At 40.2% G+C, this 22,530-nt stretch overlaps 1 protein-coding gene across 4 annotated transcripts in view; it reads right to left on the reverse strand.

Annotated features, from left to right (window-relative positions):
• Window positions 1-22,530, reverse strand: part of PHF21B (PHD finger protein 21B) — an 84,323-nt gene that overhangs the window by 49,930 nt on the left and 11,863 nt on the right. For 3 of the 4 annotated variants that reach the window (XM_077266620.1, XM_077266618.1, XM_077266619.1), the window contains exon 2: window positions 1,832-2,122. In XM_077266620.1, coding sequence (XP_077122735.1) covers window positions 1,832-2,122 — 291 coding nt within the window. Of the gene's footprint in view, window positions 1-1,831; window positions 2,123-2,245; window positions 2,471-22,530 lie in introns of those variants that run through there. The other variant, XM_077266621.1, reaches the window with a different exon arrangement.

Below are 22,530 nucleotides of genomic sequence, written 5' to 3' on the forward strand. Positions count from 1 at the left end.
GAATGCTGAAAAAAACAACTTGTCAAGCATCTAAAGACCTGAAGGCCAACCTTACGCCGCACACTAAACCAAGCAGAGCTTTATGGGCGAAGGCCAAGGAAGAAACCATTGCTGAAGAAAAGACGTAGAAAGGAAAGACTGATCTTTTCCAAAGAGTACCTTGGCAAACCACAATCCTTCTGAGAAAATGTTCTGTGGACAGAGGAAACAAAAACAGAGCTTTTTGCTAATTGCAAAGCAACATTTTGTATACAGAAGGCGCACTGAAGCTTATAAGGAAAGAACACCCTACCAACAGTTAAGCATGGTGGAGGATACATAATGCTATGGGGTTGTTTTGCTGTGTCTGGTCCTGGAGGCCTTGACCGTATCACAGGAATCATGAAATCAGAGAATTATCAAGAGATTTAGAGAGCAAAATGTTGTACCCAGTGTAAGAAAACTAAGTCAAAGATCATGGGTCCTCCAGCAGGACAATGACCCAAATAACACATCTAAATGTGCACAGGAATGGTTGAAAAAGGAAAAATGGACTGTATTAAAATGGGGATCAATGAGTCCTGACCTCAGTCCCATTGAAAATCTTTGGGGGTGAGCTGAAATCTGCCATTGTGAAAAAGAACCCTGCAAACATTCAAGAGCCTGAACAAACTGCAAAGGAAGAGTGGGAGAAAACACCAGAGGAGAAGTGCGAGAAGCTTATAGATAGCTGCAAGAAACGTTTGGAGGCTGTCAGGAATGCCAAAGGGAGTGCAACCAAGTATTAATTAGGGGTGCCATTATTGCTGCACATGATGCTTATTCTGCTTCGTCTTTCAAACTGCAACATTTAAGCTGAAAAACAATGTTTTATTGTTATATTACTCTGGACCACTAATTACAAAATCCTGAGGCTATAACGATGGTACATTTCCATTTATTTCTGAAGATTGTACAGTCTATGAAAAAAATGAAGGGCTGCCAATAATGGTGACCAGCACTGTAGATAGATAGATAGATAATAGATAGATAGATAGATAGATAGATAGATAGATAATAGATAGATGATAGATAGATAATAGATAGATAGATAGATAGATAGATAGATAGATAGATAGATTGATAGATAGTAGATAGATAGATAGATAGATAGATAGATAGATAGATAATGGATAGATAATAGATAGATGATAGATAGAAAGATAATAGATAATAGATAGATAATTAGTAATAGATAGATAATAGATAGATAATAGATAAATAGATAGATGATAGATAGATAATAGATGGATGATAGATAATAGATAGATAGAAAGATAGATAGATAGATAGATAGATAGATAGATAGATAATAGATAGAGGATAGATAATAAATGATAGATAATAGATGGATGATAGATAATAGATAGATAGATAGATAGATAGATAGATAGATAGATAGATAGATGATAGATAATAGATAGATAATAGATGGATGGATAGAGATACATTCTCTGGATGCTGCAGCGCTTCTTTGCTCTCCTGTGACCTCTAGTGGTGACTCGCAGTGTACGGTGAGGATAGAGCGGGATATGAGCCTTATATACTGACACGCAGCGGATCAGACGTAACATCACCACGGGATGAGGACACGACCAGCCCGGCTCTGCTACATCCGAGCGGCTGCATACAGGCTCCTGCGCAGAGGTGAGCGCGTTCTGCCTCCTTTCTTCTCCCCCCGGCAGCGATCACGAGGATTTCTTATAACTCATCCCATTGATGAACACTGCAGTCAGCCCCCTGCCTCACATGGCTGATAACAGCGAACAAAAGATGGCATTTACCTGCACAACGAAAAAATAGAGTCACTTACCTGGGCACGGGGCATCTCCGAAACTCTCCTCGCTGCCATGTTTAAGGTGCCCCCCACCAACTTGCTGGTTGTCTGTAGGTTAATGGGGGCTGTCTGTGGGGGTCCGGCGCTGTTGGCCGATGACGGTGCTGAGGCCGCCGCTGTTTTCTGGCCATTGAGGTGTGCGGTCACCATCGTGACGGGTGCTTTGGCCGGGACGACTGAGATGGCGATGCCCCCCTGACTGTTTGGTGCCTTGATGAGCGGGATGGGCTTGGCACTTTCCACAGGACAGCTCCGGACCGCCAGCTTCTGCCGGGCAAAAAGAAAGGGTAAAAAAAAAAGGGTGAGTTCAAGTAACCATAAAAAAAAAAGAAGAAAAACCAGCACCCTCCTTCCTACACGTCTCCACGCACCTCCTCCCGCACCACCTACCGGAGCCGGCACAAAGGGGACATTTCGCTGCACGTATCAGCGTGCACCATCTGGCTCCGATACTTCATTAGGCTTTACATGCTCCGAGCAGAAGACGGGGGATTGAGGAAGTGCAGCCCACACCGGAGGAAGCCCCCCACATCCCACAGCAGCGTCCCCCGGATGAAACGACCCCAGCCGGGCACATTTAGGGCAGCCGCTCTGATCCCCCGACATGAACAGTGCAGCGTTTACTCCTAACCACCAGGGTTTGTGTTCCTGCGCGATTCCAGCTGAGCCGCCTGTCGAGAGCACAAGCCTCACAATCCGAGGCATCCTCCTCCCTGTTGTGCCATTGATTTCAGACAAAAAAACTCAGATTTTATTCCCATTTTACGCCTGGATATTAGCGGAGTGGAGAATTCCAAATTCTACAACTTAAAAAATATATATATTTTTTGTTGTTGTTGCTTTCTTGAGTTTATTTTTATATTTTAGCGTTATATTTTATGCCGTTATTTTAGTCCATCGTATTATTTTACTTCATTACTATACTTACGACTGATTATTTTGGTGTATAGTGCAATTTGGGGATTCGATTTTATGGAATTCTATTATTTTACTGCTTATTATAGTCGTCGTTTTTATTATTTTAGTGTATTATTTCACTTTTTTGAACTATGTGACTTATTTAATATTATTATATTAGTGCATTATTGAATGTTCTTCGTTGTTACGTTTTAGGACATTTTTTATTTTACTGTAATTTCAGGCTTTTAGTATCGTGTTCTGTATTTGAGTTTTCATTTTTCATTGTTTTTTTTTTTTCTTTTGTTTTTCCTTTTGTTAAATGAGTTTATTTGCTCTTTTTTATGGTTTTTACAATATTTTTTGTTTATACTTTTCCTAGAAACTGGAGCTTTACACTCATGATTGGTCTGTTATCTACACAAATTACAGTTTTCTACAGATCTAATTGATTATATATATATATATATATATATATATATATATATATAGTAAGTATCTTACATGTATCTATACTTTTATATATATTTGCATATACACACACCAATTTATAATGACATAGATGTATATATATATATATATATATACACAAACACAGATAAATATATAAATATATATTCATATACTTCATATACACACACACACATATATATATATACACATATATACACAACAGCGGATGTCAGCGTGTTGCATGTCGCATGGCAGTGGCGTCATGTGTCGACATAGTAGGCACGCCAATGTCTGCTGCTGGCCTCTGCGCCGGCAGCAAAACAGGATGCTCAGGATCCGTCAGGATCGGAGGAAACTGAGTAGAATTTTGTATTATTTTTTATGAAGGGACAGAACAGGGACATATACCAGGATGGGGGGACATATATACCAGGATGGGGGACATGTATACCAGGATGGGGGACATGTATACCAGGATGGGGGACATATATACCAGGATGGGGGACATATATACCAGGATGGGGGACATATATACCAGGATGGGGGACATATATACCAGGATGGGGATATATTATACCAGGATAGGGGACATGTATACCAGGATGGGGGACATGTATACCAGGATGGGGGACATGTATACCAGGATGGGGGACATATATACCAGGATGGGGGACATATATACCAGGATGGGGGACATATATACCAGGATGGGGGACATATATACCAGGATGGGGATATATTATACCAGGATAGGGGACATGTATACCAGGATGGGGGACATGTATACCAGGATGGGGGACATATATACCAGGATGGGGGACATATATACCAGGATGGGGGACATATATACCAGGATGGGGGACATATATACCAGGATGGGGGACATATACTGTATACCAGGATGGTGGATATATATACCAGGATGGGGGACATATATACCAGGATGGGGGACATATATACCAGGATGGGGGGACATATATACCAGGATGGGGGACATGTATACCAGGATGGGGGACATATATACCAGGATGGGGGACATATATACCAGGATGGGGGACATATATACCAGGATGGGGGACATATATACCAGGATGGGGGACATATATACCAGGATGGGGGATATATGTGCCAGGATGAGGGACGTATATACCAGGATGGGGGACATGTACACCAGGATGGGGGACATATATACCAGGATGGGGGACATATATACCAGGATGGGGGATATATGTGCCAGGATGAGGGATGTATATACCAGGATGGGGGACATGTATACCAGGATGGGGGACATATATACCAGGATGGGTCCTCGGATGAAGGACATGTATGCCAGGAAGGGGGATATATATTCTAGGATGGTAGACATACTGTATATACCAGGAAGGGGGACAAATAAACCAGGAAGGGACCCAGGATGAGGGACATATATACCAGGATAGGGGTCATATATACCAGGATGGGGGACATATATACCAGGATGAGTCCCAGGATGAAGGACATGTATGCCAGGAAGGGGGACATATAATCCAGGATGGTGGATATATATGCCAGGAAGGGGCCCAGGATGAGGGACATTTATAGCAGGAAGGGGCCCAGGATGAGGGACATATATAGCAGGATGGGGCCCAGGATGAGGGACATATATAGCAGGATGGGGGAAATTATTACATAATCATGGGGGGAGGGCAAACACATGTCTTTATAGGATTTTGAATGCTACAAGAGCCTATATTTTTTTACCAATGTGTAGGGGGGTCCCAGGTTCTAATTTTGCACCAGGACCCATCGGACTTCATTTACGCCACTGATACACACACCTAAATATATGTACACCCACATTTATACACATACACACATACAGACACACATAAGTATACATGCACAAATATATACACACATATACAGTGGGGAAAAAAGTTTTTAGTCAGCCACCAATTGTGCAAGTTCTCCTACTTATAAAGATGAGAGAGGCCTGTAATTGACATCATAGGTCGCCCACAACTATGAGAGACAAAATGAGAAAACAAATCCAGAACATCACCTTGTCTGATTTGGTAAGATTTATTTTGCAAATTAAGGTGGAATATAAGTATTTGGTCACCTAAAACATGCAAGATTTCTGGCTCACACAAACCTGTAACTACTTCTTTGAGAGGCTCCTCTGTCCTCCGCTCATTACCTGTAGTAATGGCGCCTGTTTGACCTTGTTATCAGTATAAAAGACTCCTGTCCACAACCTCAAACAGTCACACTCCAAACTCCACTATGGTGAAGACCAAAGAGCTGTCGAAGGACACCAGAAACAAAATTGTAGCCCTGCACCAGGCTGGGAAGACTGAATCTGCAATAGGCAAGCAGCTTGGTGTGATGAAACCAACTGTGAGAGCAATAATAAGAAAATGGAAGACATACAAGAACACTGATAATCTCCCTCGATCTGGGGCTCCACGCAAGGTCTCATCCCATGGGGTCAAAATGATCACAAAAACGGTGAGCAAAAATCCCAGAACCACACTGGGGAACCTAGTGAATGACCTGCATAGAGCTGGGACCACCATAACAAAGGCTACCATCAGTTACACACTACGCCGCCAGGACTCAGATCCTGCAGTGCCAGACGTGTCCCCCTGCTTATGCCAGTACATGCCCGGGCCCGTCTGAAATTTGCTAGAGAGCATTTTAATTATCCAGAAGAGTATTGGGAGAATGTCCTATGGTCTGATGAAACCAAAGTAGAACTGTTTGGTAGAAACAAAACTCTTCGTGTTTAGAGGAGACAGAATGCTGAGCTGCATCCAAAGAACACCATACCTACTGTGAAGCATGGGGGTGGCAGCATCATGCTTTAGGGCTATTTCTCTGCAAAGGGACCAGGCAAACTGATCTGTGTATATGAAAGAATGAATGGGGCCATGTATCGTCATTGAAGATGAAACGTGGATGGGTTTTTCAGCACGATAATGATCCCAAGCACACCGCTAGGGCAACGAAGGAGTGGCCTCGTAAGAAGCATATGAAGGTCCTGGAGTGGCCTAGCCAGTCTCCAGATCTCAACCCCATAGAAAACCTTTGGAGGGAGTTGAAAGCCTGTGTTGGAATATAGACCGTAAAAAAACTTTTACAGCAAAGTATACAAGTTTCATTAATTTTCTTTTCATTTTAGAATTATTTTAATAAACTACCTTATATGTTTCTTTGCTTTTATCTTTTTTTCTGTTTTACAGCTTTTTAGCTACACGTATAATACACTTACTGTAGATGTATGTGCGCCATTAGTCTCACAAATTGATAAATTAATGGTAAAAAAAATAATAATTGAAACATCTGTAAGTCTACATTACTCAAGTGTGATTGGGCAACATTATTATTTTTTTATTGTTTTTTTTTTTGTACGAGTAAGGAGATGTATTTTTTGATCATTACCCAGCGATGGGCACATTTTACACAACAGCAGGAGAGCTGCACGCCTGATTACACACCGGCCGACCACAATCTTTCCAGGCTCTAACTTGTAATTCAGGAATTGTGATAAATTACTAATGTCTCTTAATAATAGAGAGTCCCTAATAGAGAGAAAAAAATAATATAGAAATTTTTTTTTTTTTGCTTTACTTAGTAATAATTTTGTTCACTGTCATCTCTTTAGTCTGCCAGATTTTACCCTATGATTTCGAAGCTCTGGGGAAATGCACCCTGTTCTTCAAACATGTCTAGTAACGCAGTCATACATAAAAAGACAATCATGGCGTACAAGCAAAGATAAAAATGAGGTGCTTTACAGCAGCTGCCTGACACCACCACACTCATAACCTTCCAGAACAGGAGGTCCTATATGAGTCACTGCACAGAATATGATGTAGATACATGCCATCCTTTAGGACCTGCACCTCTCTAGAGAACGGGGGTCCTATGTCATGTCACTAGGAATGGGGTGGAGACTGCGCATGCGTGACTTGCGCATGCGTGACTCTCTCCATTGACTTCTATAAGAGTTCCCAAACACATTTACCATGCCTCCTTACGTCAGGATCCCATTCTCTAGAGCTGGGATCCACATCTACTAGACATTAATGGCCTATCCTGCGAAAACGCCATTAAGTTTTATGATGGGACTTTTTTTTAACTATTCAAAAAGTTGGAAAAGTTGGGTCTCAGCCACTACAGGACTAGTAATGGTGCCCACATTGTTGTCACCCTTTTTTTCCCCAAAAAACTTCCATGAAGTTTACCCTGTAGCATTCGATGACATGATTAGTTTCTAATAACAGCGCCTCACCTGTCCACAGGTTGGGCATGGTAATGCAGTTCAGCCTCAATATGTTCTAGTTTTTAGAAGAAAACAGCCACGTTTTTCTAAGATTATTTCACAGGCGACATTCAGCCCCTAAACTGGTAAACTAGAAAGAAAGTGCTATAGTCAGGCCGGATAAGAGGCTGCAAAAACAGCAAAGGATAGGTAGTTTTCAATATACTTAAAGTGTGACCATCGCTTTAATTTTTATTTCAGAAATGAAAACAACACAAGAAAATAAGAAACTTTGTAATATATCTTATCAGAGAAATCTGCTTCCTTCTCCAACTTTCATCTCCTATCTCAGACACATTTTACCCATGAATTGAGAGTTTTGTGAATGAAACTGCAGTCCAGAAAGAAAAAGAATCGGATTTCTCTAATAAGACTTATTACAAAGTTTCTTATTTTCACCTCTACTATTAATTTCTGGGGGGGAAAAAAAAATTAAAGGACGGTTACACTTTAAGTTTTCAAACCTCAATGGTTTGCCCCCCCTTCCAAAAACAGACATATGAAAGTGACGCATCAGAATTGATAGCATAGCTTCGAATAATCCTGAGATTTCCAGGATTTTCTTGATTTTTCAAAAAACAATTCTGGCAAAATTCAAGGCTGCCCTGTGACAAAAAAACGGATGGGGTTAATTTAAAGGAGTATTTCCACCTCCAAAATCCTATCCCAATATGTAGTAGGTGTAATAATATTAGCAATTAGAAATGACGTACAGTTCTTCTGATTAGCTATGTTGCTTACTCCATGTGTAGGGCATTGCAGTAGCTTAGATATAGAAATCCATGGTTACGATCACTAACAACTAACTGTCATTGTATGAGTAGATATCCATAGTTACGACCACTAACAACTAACTGTCATTATATGAGTAGATATCCATGGTTACGACCACTAGCAACTAACTGTCATTATATGAGTAGATATCCATGGTTATGACCATTAACAACTAACTGTCATTATATGAGTAGATATCCATAGTTACGACCACTAGCAACTAACTGTCATTATATGAGTAGATATCCATAGTTACGACCACTAGCAACTAACTGTCATTATATGAGTAGATATCCATAGTTACGACCACTAACAACTAACTGTCATTATTTGAGTAGATATCCATGGTTACGACCACTAACAACTAACTGTCATTATTTGAGTAGATATCCATGGTTACGACCACTAACAACTAACTGTCATTATATGAGTAGATATCCATAGTTACGACCACTAACAACTACCTGTCATTATTTGAGTAGATATCCATGGTTACGACCACTAACAACTAACTGTCATTGTATGAGTAGATATCCATGGTTATGACCACTAACAACTAACTGTCATTATATGAGTAGATATCCATAGTTACGACCACTAGCAACTAACTGTCATTATATGAGTAGATATCCATAGTTACGACCACTAACAACTAACTGTCATTATATGAGTAGATATCCATGGTTACGACCACTAACAACTAACTGTCATTATATGAGTAGATATCCATGGTTACGACCACTAACAACTAACTGTCATTATATGAGTAGATATCCATAGTTACGACCACTAACAACTAACTGTCATTATATAAGTAGATATCCATGGTTACGACCACTAACAACTAACTGTCATCATATGAGTAGATATCCATGGTTACGACCACTAACAACTAACTGTCATTATTTGAGTAGATATCCATAGTTACGACCACTAGCAACTAACTGTCATTATATGAGTAGATATCCATAGTTACGACCACTAACAACTAACTGTCATTATATGAGTAGATATCCATGGTTACGACCACTAACAACTAACTGTCATTATATGAGTAGATATCCATGGTTACGACCACTAACAACTAACTGTCATTATATGAGTAGATATCCATAGTTACGACCACTAACAACTAACTGTCATTATATAAGTAGATATCCATGGTTACGACCACTAACAACTAACTGTCATCATATGAGTAGATATCCATGGTTACGACCACTAACAACTAACTGTCATTATTTGAGTAGATATCCATAGTTACGACCACTAGCAACTAACTGTCATTATATGAGTAGATATCCATAGTTACGACCACTAACAACTAACTGTCATTATATGAGTAGATATCCATGGTTACGACCACTAACAACTAACTGTCATTATATGAGTAGATATCCATGGTTACGACCACTAACAACTAACTGTCATTATATGAGTAGATATCCATAGTTACGACCACTAACAACTAACTGTCATTATATGAGTAGATATCCATGGTTACGACCACTAACAACTAACTGTCATCATATGAGTAGATATCCATGGTTACGACCACTAACAACTAACTGTCATTATTTGAGTAGATATCCATGGTTACGACCACTAACAATTAGCTATCATTATATGAGTAGATAGCCATGGTTATGTCCACTAACAACTAACTATCAATATATGAGTAGGTATCCATGGTTACGTCCACTAACAACTGTCATTATATGATTAGATATCCATGGTTACGACCACTAACAACTAACTAGCTGTCACTATATGAGTGGTCATAACCATGGATATATAAGCTACTGCAATGTCCTGCACATGGGGTAAGCGACATAGCTAATCAGAAGAACTATACCACCTTTATAATTGGAGGTATTGGCTAATATTATTATTATTACACCTATTAGATATTTTGATAAGATCTTGGAAATGGGAATACCGCTTTAAGCCCTGGACCAAGGAGGGTGGTTCTGCTCATTTTGGGGGCATTTCCATGTATAATTAAATGCACTCCTTAATGGGGCCAAGAGTGGGACATAAACATTGCTACTTAGCCTATAACATTGATAGACAGCATGTGATAGGATCCGCTAAAATCCAAAGTCTATGGCCAACTTTAGCAAAACCCTTCAAGAACGTGTTTGATATGACCATTATTATTCCTCCGAACCAAGTGCGCCCGTAGGCTCAGGCAGAATAGAAGGGATTTATCTGGCTATAAATTGGTACTTGAGATGCATATGGAAGCAATCACACAATCCCTTTGCTTGTGTGAGCATGTAATTAACAGAACAAAAACAAAAAAAACCAATCAAACTCAAAGCATAAAAAAAAACAGAACATCACCGCCACTGCCTGGATAACTTTAAAGTGCACCAGTAAATTGCCCTAATAAAGCAGATCCTTCAATCCTAAATCTGTATGATTAATAGCCTCTCGTAGAAGCATACAAGGCACAATTATCGTAATAGAAAAATAATGGAAAACTAAATAAACATAATGCGTGAATAAAATAAAATTACATATTGATATTTGTGTAGTTTATCCACTCGACAACATGCTATTAGAATCAACGCTTAGGAGAGTTGCCCCATCCCATCTACCACAAGGCAACGACGGGTGGGGTGGTGGGGTATCCTGTTCTCTGGGCAACTAAGGAATTTTGATTCAAAATTCTATAATTTTATAAATATGGGATATAAGCCAAACCAAAAGAAGGGAATATCCATCTAAAGCAGTGTTTCTCAACTCCAGTCCTCAAGACCCACCAACAGGTCATGTTTTCAGGATTTCCTTACTACTGCACAGGTGATGGAATTGATGCTTGAGCAGGTGATGAAATTATCACCTGAGCAATACTAAGGATATCCTAAAAACGTGACCTGTTGGTGGGTCTTGAGGACTGGAGTTGAGAAACACTGATCTAAAGACAGGTGTTTTGTGGTCTTTTTCTTTTGGAGAAGACTCTGGTTTGGTTGATATCCATGGCCATGTTGTTCTTTAAGGGTGGTCCCAACTGGGCAAGTTCTAGTCTAGACACAGGATTAAGGTCCAAGGACTGAGAACCTCAATGCTCCCGAGAATGGGGCTCTAAAATGCCCCCGTTAGAATGCCAAAGTTGTTAAGTATATAGCATAGCCAAAGCACTTTCATTGAGATCAGCCATGGACCCAACACTTAGATCCTTAGAAGTTCTCACCGATCCCATGGGCAACCACTTTAAAGGGTCAAACAGTTACAGGACCAGCATTCTTTTTTTTTTCTACCTGAGAACCAATTTTTATAACTTTTTTCTTCCCCCTGTTAGCATTGACTACCTACACCAGTTGTTTGTCTCCACATAGAGAAGCAGTACCCCCAGACTCATAACTATCTTGTTGTCCTCCTGAAGTTTAGATGAAAATTTGCTTCAAATTTTGACCAAATTTTCATGAGAAAAGTGGCACCCCTCGTTTGTCGTAGTGGGTCACAAAATATGCAAGTACCACGGAAAAAACCTTTTTGAAGATCCGAATTTCTTCCGTTATGTCATCATCATTAGTTTGCAGTCAACAACTTGCCATACATGATGAGATAGATTTTCCAAAATTAGTGCAAGCGAAAGTGGTAGGCTGGGATCTCAGGAGATCATGAGAGTGACACCAAGTCACTTATGGTATCAATATTGGTATGGAGAGGTTAAATCCACTTGGTCTATTCTGGAGGCTTCAAATTCTCCCGATCTTGGGCCAAAGTCTAGGCCTAAATTGAACATCTCCTTTAATTACAATATTCATTATTGTCTAAGAAGAAAGATCTGGAAGTTGCTCTAACTACATCTCAACAAAATCCTGCAAATCAATATTGTCTTCTTTTATCGAGTACCTTCATTGCGGAGCGGCACAACGAGAGCTGCTGTCTTTGTTTTCACAAGATGTCAATGATTCTAGAAAACAATGTCCTAACACAGGTGAAAAAAGACCGTGTATTCCGTAATCTGTCTATCTCCCTGAGACACCGTCACATCTTCTGAGATCAGTGCCGGGTGGCTTAGACACTAATTAATAATGGCTTCTGAAGGTTTCAAAAATGACATGCCGATACTTTTGGTGCTAGAACCATATTCAAACATATTCTTGACTCTTCTGTGAAGCTGTTTTCCATCTACATAGTAATTTTAAGGTAGAGCCAATGGAAGCACAGAAGTGAAGACCCCTGGCTAGCAATGGCCCCAATTTAAAAGGATTGTCCATGTTTGGAACTTAAGTCAAGTACAAACTTGTGAATACTTATAACGTGCACAGTGTATATAGTCAGGATTTTCCGATGCGATGACCAGGCGGTCATGTGACCGCAAGTATGCAGTTTGCATACTTCTAGCCACATTCTGACTAGACGTGTCCAGCCTCGATGAATTCACTTGAGTTGAACGAGGCCACGCACGTTTAGTCGGCATGCAACAACATGTATACAAATTGTATATTAAACAGTCACATGCCCGCCCGCTCCCGTTGCCGCCACCCGAAAATACTGATAGCGTGCACACCGCACTTTCGCTATGAGGATTCACTAGTTTGCCGTCACATACAGTGACTGCAGACTTGAAGCCCCTAGCCTGGACAACCCTTTTAATCTAGTCCCCTCTCTTTTATTATTGGGTGGCACGACAACAATAACATAAGTTTGGTGAAAGATTGCCCAATGGACCCTCTCTCCAACAAGGAATGAAGAGACATGAAGAGAAGGACTATCCTTCCTAGATTGAAGGATATTTTGACTTATGTGATGGTCCCTCTCAACTCTACGTAGTCATCGTCAATAGATAAGTTCTTTTTTTAATTTCACACTATTAACTACTATTATCCAAACTTTTTAGGATCTCTGAAAACCTTTTTTTTTTTATAGAAGAGACTCCACTGTTCAAAGTCCTCATCTCTTAGTTGTCAAGGGCATCTCTCACTTGGGAGGACCTGTATTATCTTGCATTACATAGACAGCTCATTGTTTTTAATAAATATTGGGTAATGCTCCATTTCACCTGTGGGGGTGCTGCAGAGAGACTGAACATTTATGGCCAGATTTCCTGAAAGATTCCATCTCATAGTTTGAAGTTCCTACAGAGGGAACACTTTGTGATCAAGGGCACCATCTAACAAAATTGTCCAAAAATGAGAATAGGGGTCTTGAGATCTTGAACCATAACAGGTTGGATCTTCTGATCATAGCAAGAGATCTCCTTTAACATTACCCTTTACTGTGAATGTGCTGGAAAGCCAAGTAAAGGGAATCATTTAGGAGGTAAAGAGATATCAGATGATCAATTTTGATTGGTAGGAAGTAGGGAAGGACCTCATGCTCAACATACAAGGTCATAAGAGACCAATGCTGAGACCTGATCCATGGCACAGACATTGCTGAAGTCATGATTAGAGCGTCTTCTCTACATGAACCTACATTGTCTTCATTCTTTAAAGTAATCATTTAAAATCTCCAAAAAGTATTTACTACTTCAGACCAGATATTGCTATGATCTAGCCCGCTACATGATGCCTTGGAAACAAATGTGCTCTTGAAGGCAGTTTTCTGTAACACTTAGAATGAATGGAAACATATCCTATGTTACTATAGATCTCCCTGGAGAGAACACAGAATCAATTCATTCCGGCAGTGGAAAAAAAAAAGCGTAAGCCATCTCAGAAAATACTCAACCTGCTCAGCTATATTTAGCTTGGGAAAACAAATGCTACCATAGTTCTAGATTATATTTTTTCGCTGTTACTGTTCTTGTTGATTTTATGGGTTTTGTATATATTTGATTTGTTTAGCAGGGAGGCCCTCAAATCATATCTTCTGGTGGAACCAAGGGTCTTCATGGCAACACTACATCGATGATCTCTCCCTATTGACCTAAACTCTCTTCGATATTACAACGCCCGACCATTACCATCAAGGTAGGTCAAGGCAATGTCCAAACCATTCTTTAAGCTGTACTGGTCTACTCTATTAAGTTCTCTGCATCAAAAGTTGTTTTTTTTTAATTTTCAAGATTTTTCATAGAAAAGTTGTCCTTATTGATGTTATGGGATTTGTATACATTTGGTTTGTTTAGCAAGGCTGCCCTCAAATCATGTCCTCTTTTGACTCAAGGACTTTTACGTCAATACTACATAGATGATCGATCTCTACCAAATGACCTAACCTTTGTCATTGCTCTCTTTCAAACAAGATGGCATGAAATAATTTACAATGCAAGATCATTACCATCAAGGTAAGTCAAGGCAGTGTCCAAACTATTTTCAAACTGCATACAGAGGTTTTTCCAAGATTTTTCTTAGAAAATCTTTTAGTCCTTATTGATTTTATTAGATTTGGATACACTTGATTTGTTTAGTATGGAGCCTTCAAATCATGTCCTTTGGTAGACCCAATGGTTTTCACGTCAATGCTACATAGATTATATCTACCTACTGAACTAACCTCTGTCATTTCTCTCTTTGAACATGACGGCGTGAAAGAACTTACAAGGTCCAACCATTTTTAAGCTGTAAAGGTCTACGGTATGGAGCCAGTAATGGTAAGACAATGTACAGGTCATGTTTCATTTAAAACTCCCAAAACTAGCCCAGTCTTCAGCCAACTTAATGGAGAAGACTATGTGCTTTGACTAAGATCTAATATCTGTTCTTATCAGTGGTCAGAACCGGGCAATTGGTAATGGACAAGTACATTATACATGAATGTTTAGTTCTGGATGTATGAAGGTTAGCCCGATGGCTCTCTATGAGTGACTCAATCCTCTAGATCCAAGAAATGAGAAGCAGAGGAATCTTGACCATAAAGTACCTTAAATTACTAGGATTGACAGCACCTCTGAATGCCTGGGCTTCCAACCAGGAAAACTTCTAAGGAACTTTCATAATTCTGTACCCATGTTCATACCATTGTGAAATGTTGAGCATCTCCGATTGTTTCATTCCTTGTTTTGCACGTTAGTTTGTCACGAGGATTTTTTGGGGAAGTACTTCTTCAAGGTCTAGGGGTTTGTGTTTGGTCATAATGTAACGTTCCTCAATCCTCCTGTAACCAAAGCTCCCACTTCTAAAAAAAGCCAAACCACACAACTTTGGCTCCTGGAGGATACCGGTGTAGCAACCCAAGTACAATTTGGTATCAAGATCCTAAACTATTGCGACTACTGGCCTTTGCTGAGCCTTCTAGATCCAATGGTTGGGGAAGGTTTGTAGGGTTCTTCTCTATTTGGAGAGAACTTGCAAAGTTTTTTTGAGCATTTGTGTGAAGAATGCATGTTTTCGGCTTGTCTATTGCCATGCCTCACAATTCTGGATCTTATTGGTGCATTTACCCCGCAGGATCATCATGCATTCCTAGCAATCTTTGCTTCACGATATTCATGGCAATTAAATTACCTCCAACTGGCAAATATGTGGGTCAGCACATCAGGAGTTTTCACAGGTGACCACTCTATGGGGTATCCTCTTGGCCTATTGGGGTTATGTGAGTGGATAAAGAAGAACACATAGACACAACCCCTTTGATGTTATACCAAATGTCCAAGTACAGTACACACAACCCCAACTTTACTTGTTTTATAAAGGAGGTCCTTATCTCCACCTACTTGGAACCTCTATGGGCTCCGAGACACCCCTTTATCTCCCAACAAAGGAACCTCAGCAAACCCAAAATCCAATCTGACCCCATCATAACTGCATTTCCTACCACCAGTAACCAAAAATAACCAAAACTACCACAATCACTAGTTTAATAAAGCCCAGTAATACTAAAATAACGTCTGAAATGTTGAGCAGGAGATGGATTTATGTCAACTTTGGCCCCAGGACAAGAGGCAGGCGCATGAGATCAAGTCAAGGCGGATGAGGGAAGAGGAACAGGAGGAAAGATTAGAATAAAATGACATAAATGTAGTATAAAGAGTAAATCTTGGATTTTGTGTACTTATGCAGCAGAAATTAATCTGAATAATGAATAACGTCAGAAAATACCAAACTGTGGCAACAAGGGTTGTCACCAGGTTTTCCCAAATATAACTATGATACCCAACAACCAAAAGTTATCCACTCCCATTACAAAAATAGAGCTGAATGGGATGAGTAGAATTTACTGTGGATTTCCGTAGAAATACTGTAGCTAATTGGGGGCCATGGTCCAATTAGCAGAATGTTTGCCAGCCTCTCCTTAGGAACATCTTGGAGTGTACTTAGAAATCATGGTGCCCCATAGCAGAAGTTCTAATTGCCCTCCCCTTGAAAAAAAATGGCTGCGGCATATCTCTCAACTTTGCAGCCTTTACAAAGTAATTTTCCTCCTACTGAAACCCTAGATTCCCCTTTCATTACCCCCATAAAGTATGATGCCAACAAACACTGTATGATACTCCACAGGGAATTCCTACATAGTACCCTCCATACGCACAGTATGATGACCCTACTGTACCCCACCTCAACTCCCCCGACACAGTATTATCCCCCAGATGTGACCCCCACTCAGCCCTCCATGCAGTATAATGCGCCTACATACAGTTTAATGGCTCCCACACCTCATCACACTGTATAATGGCCCCCACTAGCCCTCCAAAACAGTATAATGGCTCCTACTCAGCCCTCCGCACAGTATGATGGACCCCACACAAACCTTCACACTGTAGAGCCACTGAGACCATCGTAGAACACCTGATGGCTATTATTTCTTAGGATTTGAAATGGGACGGTTCAAAAATGAAAGGGGATAGGACACGATAGCCCCTCTTACAAAATCTTCTGGCATCCATATTTCAACACTCAAGACAAAGAAGAGAAAGCAAGGTAGGAGAGGAGGGGAGATGCCAGCTATTCTGCATCTGGTTCGAATACAATAGATAGTTTGAAGGATAAAATATATGAAAGAAAGAGCACATAAGAAAGAGAGAGGGAAGACAGAGAGAGAAAGAAAAAAAGAGAGAAAGAAAAAGAAAGAAAGAACAAAAAAAGAATAATGGATCCGCTCTATGGCTTTTTTTGTAAATCAGTCTCCTTCTGCTTAACACTTCAGATGCTGCTTTTTTAACTATTAATTGATGCAGTTTTTTAGTTACTGGTGGTAGCACATGTAGATTTTGGGTTTGAGTGAAGTTCCTTTGTCATGAGATCAAGGGATTTATAAGGAGCCCATGTAGGTTCTAACTAGTTGGAGTTAAGTACCCCCTTTATAAAGCAAACTAAGTTGGGGGTTGTGTTTTGTACTTGACACCATACAGGACATTTGGTATAACATCTAAGGAGTCCTATCTATCTGCTCTTGTTGATTAGCTCAGATACCTCCAATAGGTCACGAGGACACCCCACAAAGAGATGACCTTTGACAACTCCTGATGTGCTGACCTCCATATTTGCTGATCGGAGGTGATTTCATTGCTTGTTAATGCTTGTTCACGATATTCAAGATCAACAGTACCGAGAGATGGACCTAGACAAGCTTACGAATGTGCCTTCACCACCCAAATAAGAAGGAAAAATTGCACGAGGATGCAATCTATCGAAAGCCGTTTCTAGATAGATCGATAGACAGGAGATAGATCCAGGACATACTAATACTCAGACATGTTAGGCCGGCCTGGAAAGCTTTATAGACTCTCTAAAACCTCTTATTTAGTAGGAAATCAACGCCGTCCAGTAATATTTATCCCAGGCTGGAATGAAAGTGAGCGCAGAGTAAGCAGAGGAGTGAAGACTTACAGCTCGGTCCGGACCTCCCTGCACGGAAAACGATATATACACTACTACCAGCCTATGTCTGCAATACTGGATCAACCCTGCCATCTCCTGGCGTGGAGCAGGCACACCGCACTTCCTGTACAACTGTTATACGTGAGCAATTCTTAACCAACCGGCAAGCATAAAAAAAAAAACGCTAATTTTGCAGAGCTGACTTCGTCATCAAGGTCTTGCAGAGCTGTGTAAATCTACTTGTATGTTGTGAAATTCCTACCGTGGGACTTTCATCTGCATCTATATGGTCATGTGCCAATTTATCAACTATATTACTGTAATGTGTAGCTTCTTTCCTTCCTACTACACCACTTAGTCTTAAATACATACAGTATAAATACATCAGCTTCATCTGGTCTTTAGTGCTGATAACATGTGTGTGAGTGATGCTAAGGAAGCTAAGATTACTTGTAGGGTGTAAGGCATGTGATTTTTGTCGAAATCAGAAAAGTGGAAATCGGGTCATATTCAGGTGTGAATAGACCATTATTAAAGGGGACCTGCCACTGGGTCAAAAGTGGGGAAGTTGTTGTTCTCATTTCATTCCCGCTGGTTGTGTGAGTATTCCAGTGTTTTTCTTTTGTAAATCCGCCATACGGTTTCCGAGATATGGGCCTTTTTATTTAGTACAAGTTTTTACGGTCTTTATCAAGGGGGGTGTGGCACAAAGGATTCTGTGGGGCGTGGCTTTGGACTGCTCTGCATAATTACCCAGAGAGCCACGCCCCTCTAGGTAAAGACCGTTAAAAAATAGAACTAAATAAAATCTCCCATATCTCTGGAACCGTATGACGCTTTTAAAAAAAACAAAAAACATAATACTCAGGGGAGTAGTGAGAATAAATTAAGAGAAAAAACTAGTCATTTTTAACCTGGTGATAGATCCCCTTTAACATTAGAAAGATGTTTTCTCTTTTAATTCAAGTCTCTATAGAGTATATTCTGCCAAGAGAGGAGGACAGAGAGGAGGGATGTAAAAAAAAAACACAAAAGAGGGTGAATAAATGACTATGTGTAACTCCATCTGCAAACACTTTCATCCGATCTGCAATGTAATAAAATGCGTTGCTAAGCTACAAGCTATTACAGAAGTTCATTAAAGGACATTTGTTCGACAAAGCTGCCAGATATTTGGGAAGTCAAGACAGAATATAAGGATCCTCATTCTCAAAAGAAAACTGGGGTTCACTTACTTTTTTTAAAAAAAACACTTAATTGGCTGCTAAATATGTAACAGGCGGTTTGTTAGTGATGGCTTCCTGCTGGAATAAATTGAGCTCGTCCCTGAGATGGTCCTTTATTCCCGTTCCTATAGAGGAGTCTATTACGCAGCGACGCTATAGAGCGCTCCTCTTCATCGAAGTCAAGTATTTAATGTATGACCTGCCATTGATAAAATACCGCCCGCTCCTCCATTAAATTAGTCACGTGACCATGTTTATGTACGGCAGGAGGCGGATAAGAATAGGAGCCCTTCCATGCAGTCTTTAGTGTAGTGAGACAGCTTTGTGCTACAAAAACAAGATTAATAAAGTTTTTTTTAAGAAAAAATTGGACCAGCTTGTGGTCTCTACAAGGTCCAGTAACTCCCTAGACCCGTATCAATATTAAAAACCTCTGGGCCTTGGACCCCCACCAATCCCAAGAATGGGGCCATGAAATAGTGTGAATGGAGTGGTGGCGAGAATGTACCCACTTAAAATGCGGGTTTCAGAGCACCGATTTTCTCACCCACCAATTTATCAGTAAGATAGAAATAACCCTTTAAGCACTTTCTTAAAGGGAACATGTCGCTTGCCATAAATATGTAATTTTTGTTACCCGGTATAAATACTCCCGTTTTTCTGAATCTGGTGATATTTTTCTTTTATTCCTGTGACTCTCCGTTCCTGAGATACGGCCCTGTGTAAAACGCTAGTATTTTTAGCCAACTAGGCGTTGTCCTTATTGACCCACCCATGAGGAAGAGTTGAGAACGTCGCCCAATTGGCTTAAAAGACTAGATTTATATATAGGGAAGAAGGGGCGATATCTCAGGAACTGAGAGGCGCAGGAAGAAAAGAAAAACATCACCGGATTCAGGAGAACAGTGGTTTTTACAGCAGCTTTAAAGAAGAAATAAAAAAAAATACATATTTTTGACAGGTTGTCTTTAAACGGGTACTTTCTTTACAGTACTTTAGGGAGAAATGGACAAACTAGAGGAAAAAGTATGAGTACGCTCAATGCCAGGAAGCGGCTTCCACACATGGTGGGAAATCAACAGGCCGAATGTGAGTTGTTGTTTTTTAGCCGCTAATTGTGATAATGCCGCCACCATGTGCATCGTAAGCCGCAGTTGTTTGGAAGAATTGGACCTGGCAAGGCAGAAGTATGGGAATATACATTACACAGCCCAAGGTGATGAGTGTGCAGAATACGTGCATATTATATTTCAATGGTCTAAAGAGGTCGTATTTAGCTGTAAGTGGCATCAGCAGTATTACGGCGAAACACAGACATAATCAGAAATAATGAAGTAGGTCATAACACACTAAGCATCTTCATAGCGTAGGCATTATAAACACCGGGCTAATGCTAAGATAAGAGTGAGGAAGGGGAAGGAAGTCATGCTAAGAACCGAGTTATATAAATTCATATGACCTCACTAGGGAGCCCTCAAGGATCATTGCGCTTTTTAATGTGGTGTATGGCGGTATTATTTGGGAGAAGTGTAGCGGTATTAAGTGGGTATTATATGGCAATATTAACAAGATTTCTTCAGACTTGAATTTGACTACAAATAGGGCATGCTCCTTTTAAAAGGGGTGTGGCTTAACAAATGCCACTCAAAAGAAGACATTCTCATTCAGGTTTGGACAGTCATGGGGGAGGAGCTTAAACATCTACATTTTAGCATCCAAGATGTTGATGAGCATTTAGGATGTGTTCTGTGTATGGCTTCTGTGTACAGTATTACTTGGGCACTATATGATGGTATTATATGGCCTATATATGCTCACTAATTAGCAGAACCATTTTGACATTTTACAGAGCATCTTGTTTGGCACTTGACCTTAGTTCTCCAAATAGTTGGAGCCTCCGGAGGAACGATGGATAAACCACAAATATTTAAGATAGGAATACTAATTCAAAGGGGGCATTCCGATCTAACAAAATGATCACCTACCAACTAGATGGTTGATAATTTTTAGACTACTATAGGTTTCATCACCAAAACACTCGCTCTTGTGGGATGTGGGACATATGATAGGTGATCATTTTTAGACTTCAGTAGGTTTCATCACCAAAACACTCGATCTTGTGGGATGTGGGACATATGATAGGTGATCATTTTTAGACTTCAGTAGGTTTCATCACCAAAACACTCGATCTTGTGGGATGTGGGACATATGATAGGTGATCATTTTTAGACTTCTATAGGTTTCATCAATAAAACCCTCACTCTTGTGGGATCAAGGACATAGGATAGGTGATAATTTTTAGACTTTTAGAGGTTTCATCACCAAAACACTCACTCTTGTGGGATGAGGACCATACGATAGGTGATAATTTTTAGACTTCTATAGGTTTCATCACTAAAACTCTCACTCTTGTGGGATCAAGGACATAGGATAGGTGATAATTTTTATACTTCTATGGGTTTCATCACCAAAACACCCATTCTTGTGGTATCAGGGACATATGTCCCCTGTCCTCCCCTAGCCACAAAACCACAGTAAATAGGAGTTGGATGAAGAGGAAAATTATGCATGTGCTTGCCACTCATTTCCTATAGGAGAGTAGTGCTTGGCTATCTTCGGCAGTGCCATAGACTCTTTACAACCGGGAGACCAGAACACAAAAGTCTCTCTTTCTAGAGATCTCTCAGTAGTGTGGCACCTACACCAATCTAAAAATTATCACCTAATTATTAGATAGATTTTCATTTTGAAACACTGAAATAGGGGCTTCGGCTTCCGCCCTTAGGACCAATTTCTATTCTTTTTATACATAAATGCATGTATTTTGGGCAATCAAATATTTTTGCAATTGGGGTTCATAAAAATTTTTGCACCGTTTGCCTATTATCATCTCTGTGCTCCACAGTCTATTGCTGGCTGCAGAATGAGTTAACTGAGAATCTGTCAGGCAGCCTGCTAATATGTCAGAGAGCTTGCAACTCTTATCTGTCTTTTTCTGAGCTGTTCTCAGCTGATTCATGACCACAGACCACATCAAAGTACAATGTGCGGCGAACCAAAGGGCCTGTAAAAGCCAAATATTGCAAAATATGAAATTAAACCCAATTGCAAAAATGTTTTTTAGCCCCAAATACACGTATTTAAGTTAAAAAAATAGATCTCAAAGGTGGGTAACCCCAGCAAGCACACCCTCTCTAAATAGTGTGGCGGAGCCGTGCTATAAAGACCCATTACCCATTTCTTGCGCCCCCCAGGCTTACACACGGTAGTATTTTTCCTGTAAGTTTACAGCAAAATCTA

Source organism: Ranitomeya variabilis, chromosome 5, assembly GCF_051348905.1.
Source record: "Ranitomeya variabilis isolate aRanVar5 chromosome 5, aRanVar5.hap1, whole genome shotgun sequence".
Lineage (NCBI taxonomy): Eukaryota > Metazoa > Chordata > Amphibia > Anura > Dendrobatidae > Ranitomeya > Ranitomeya variabilis.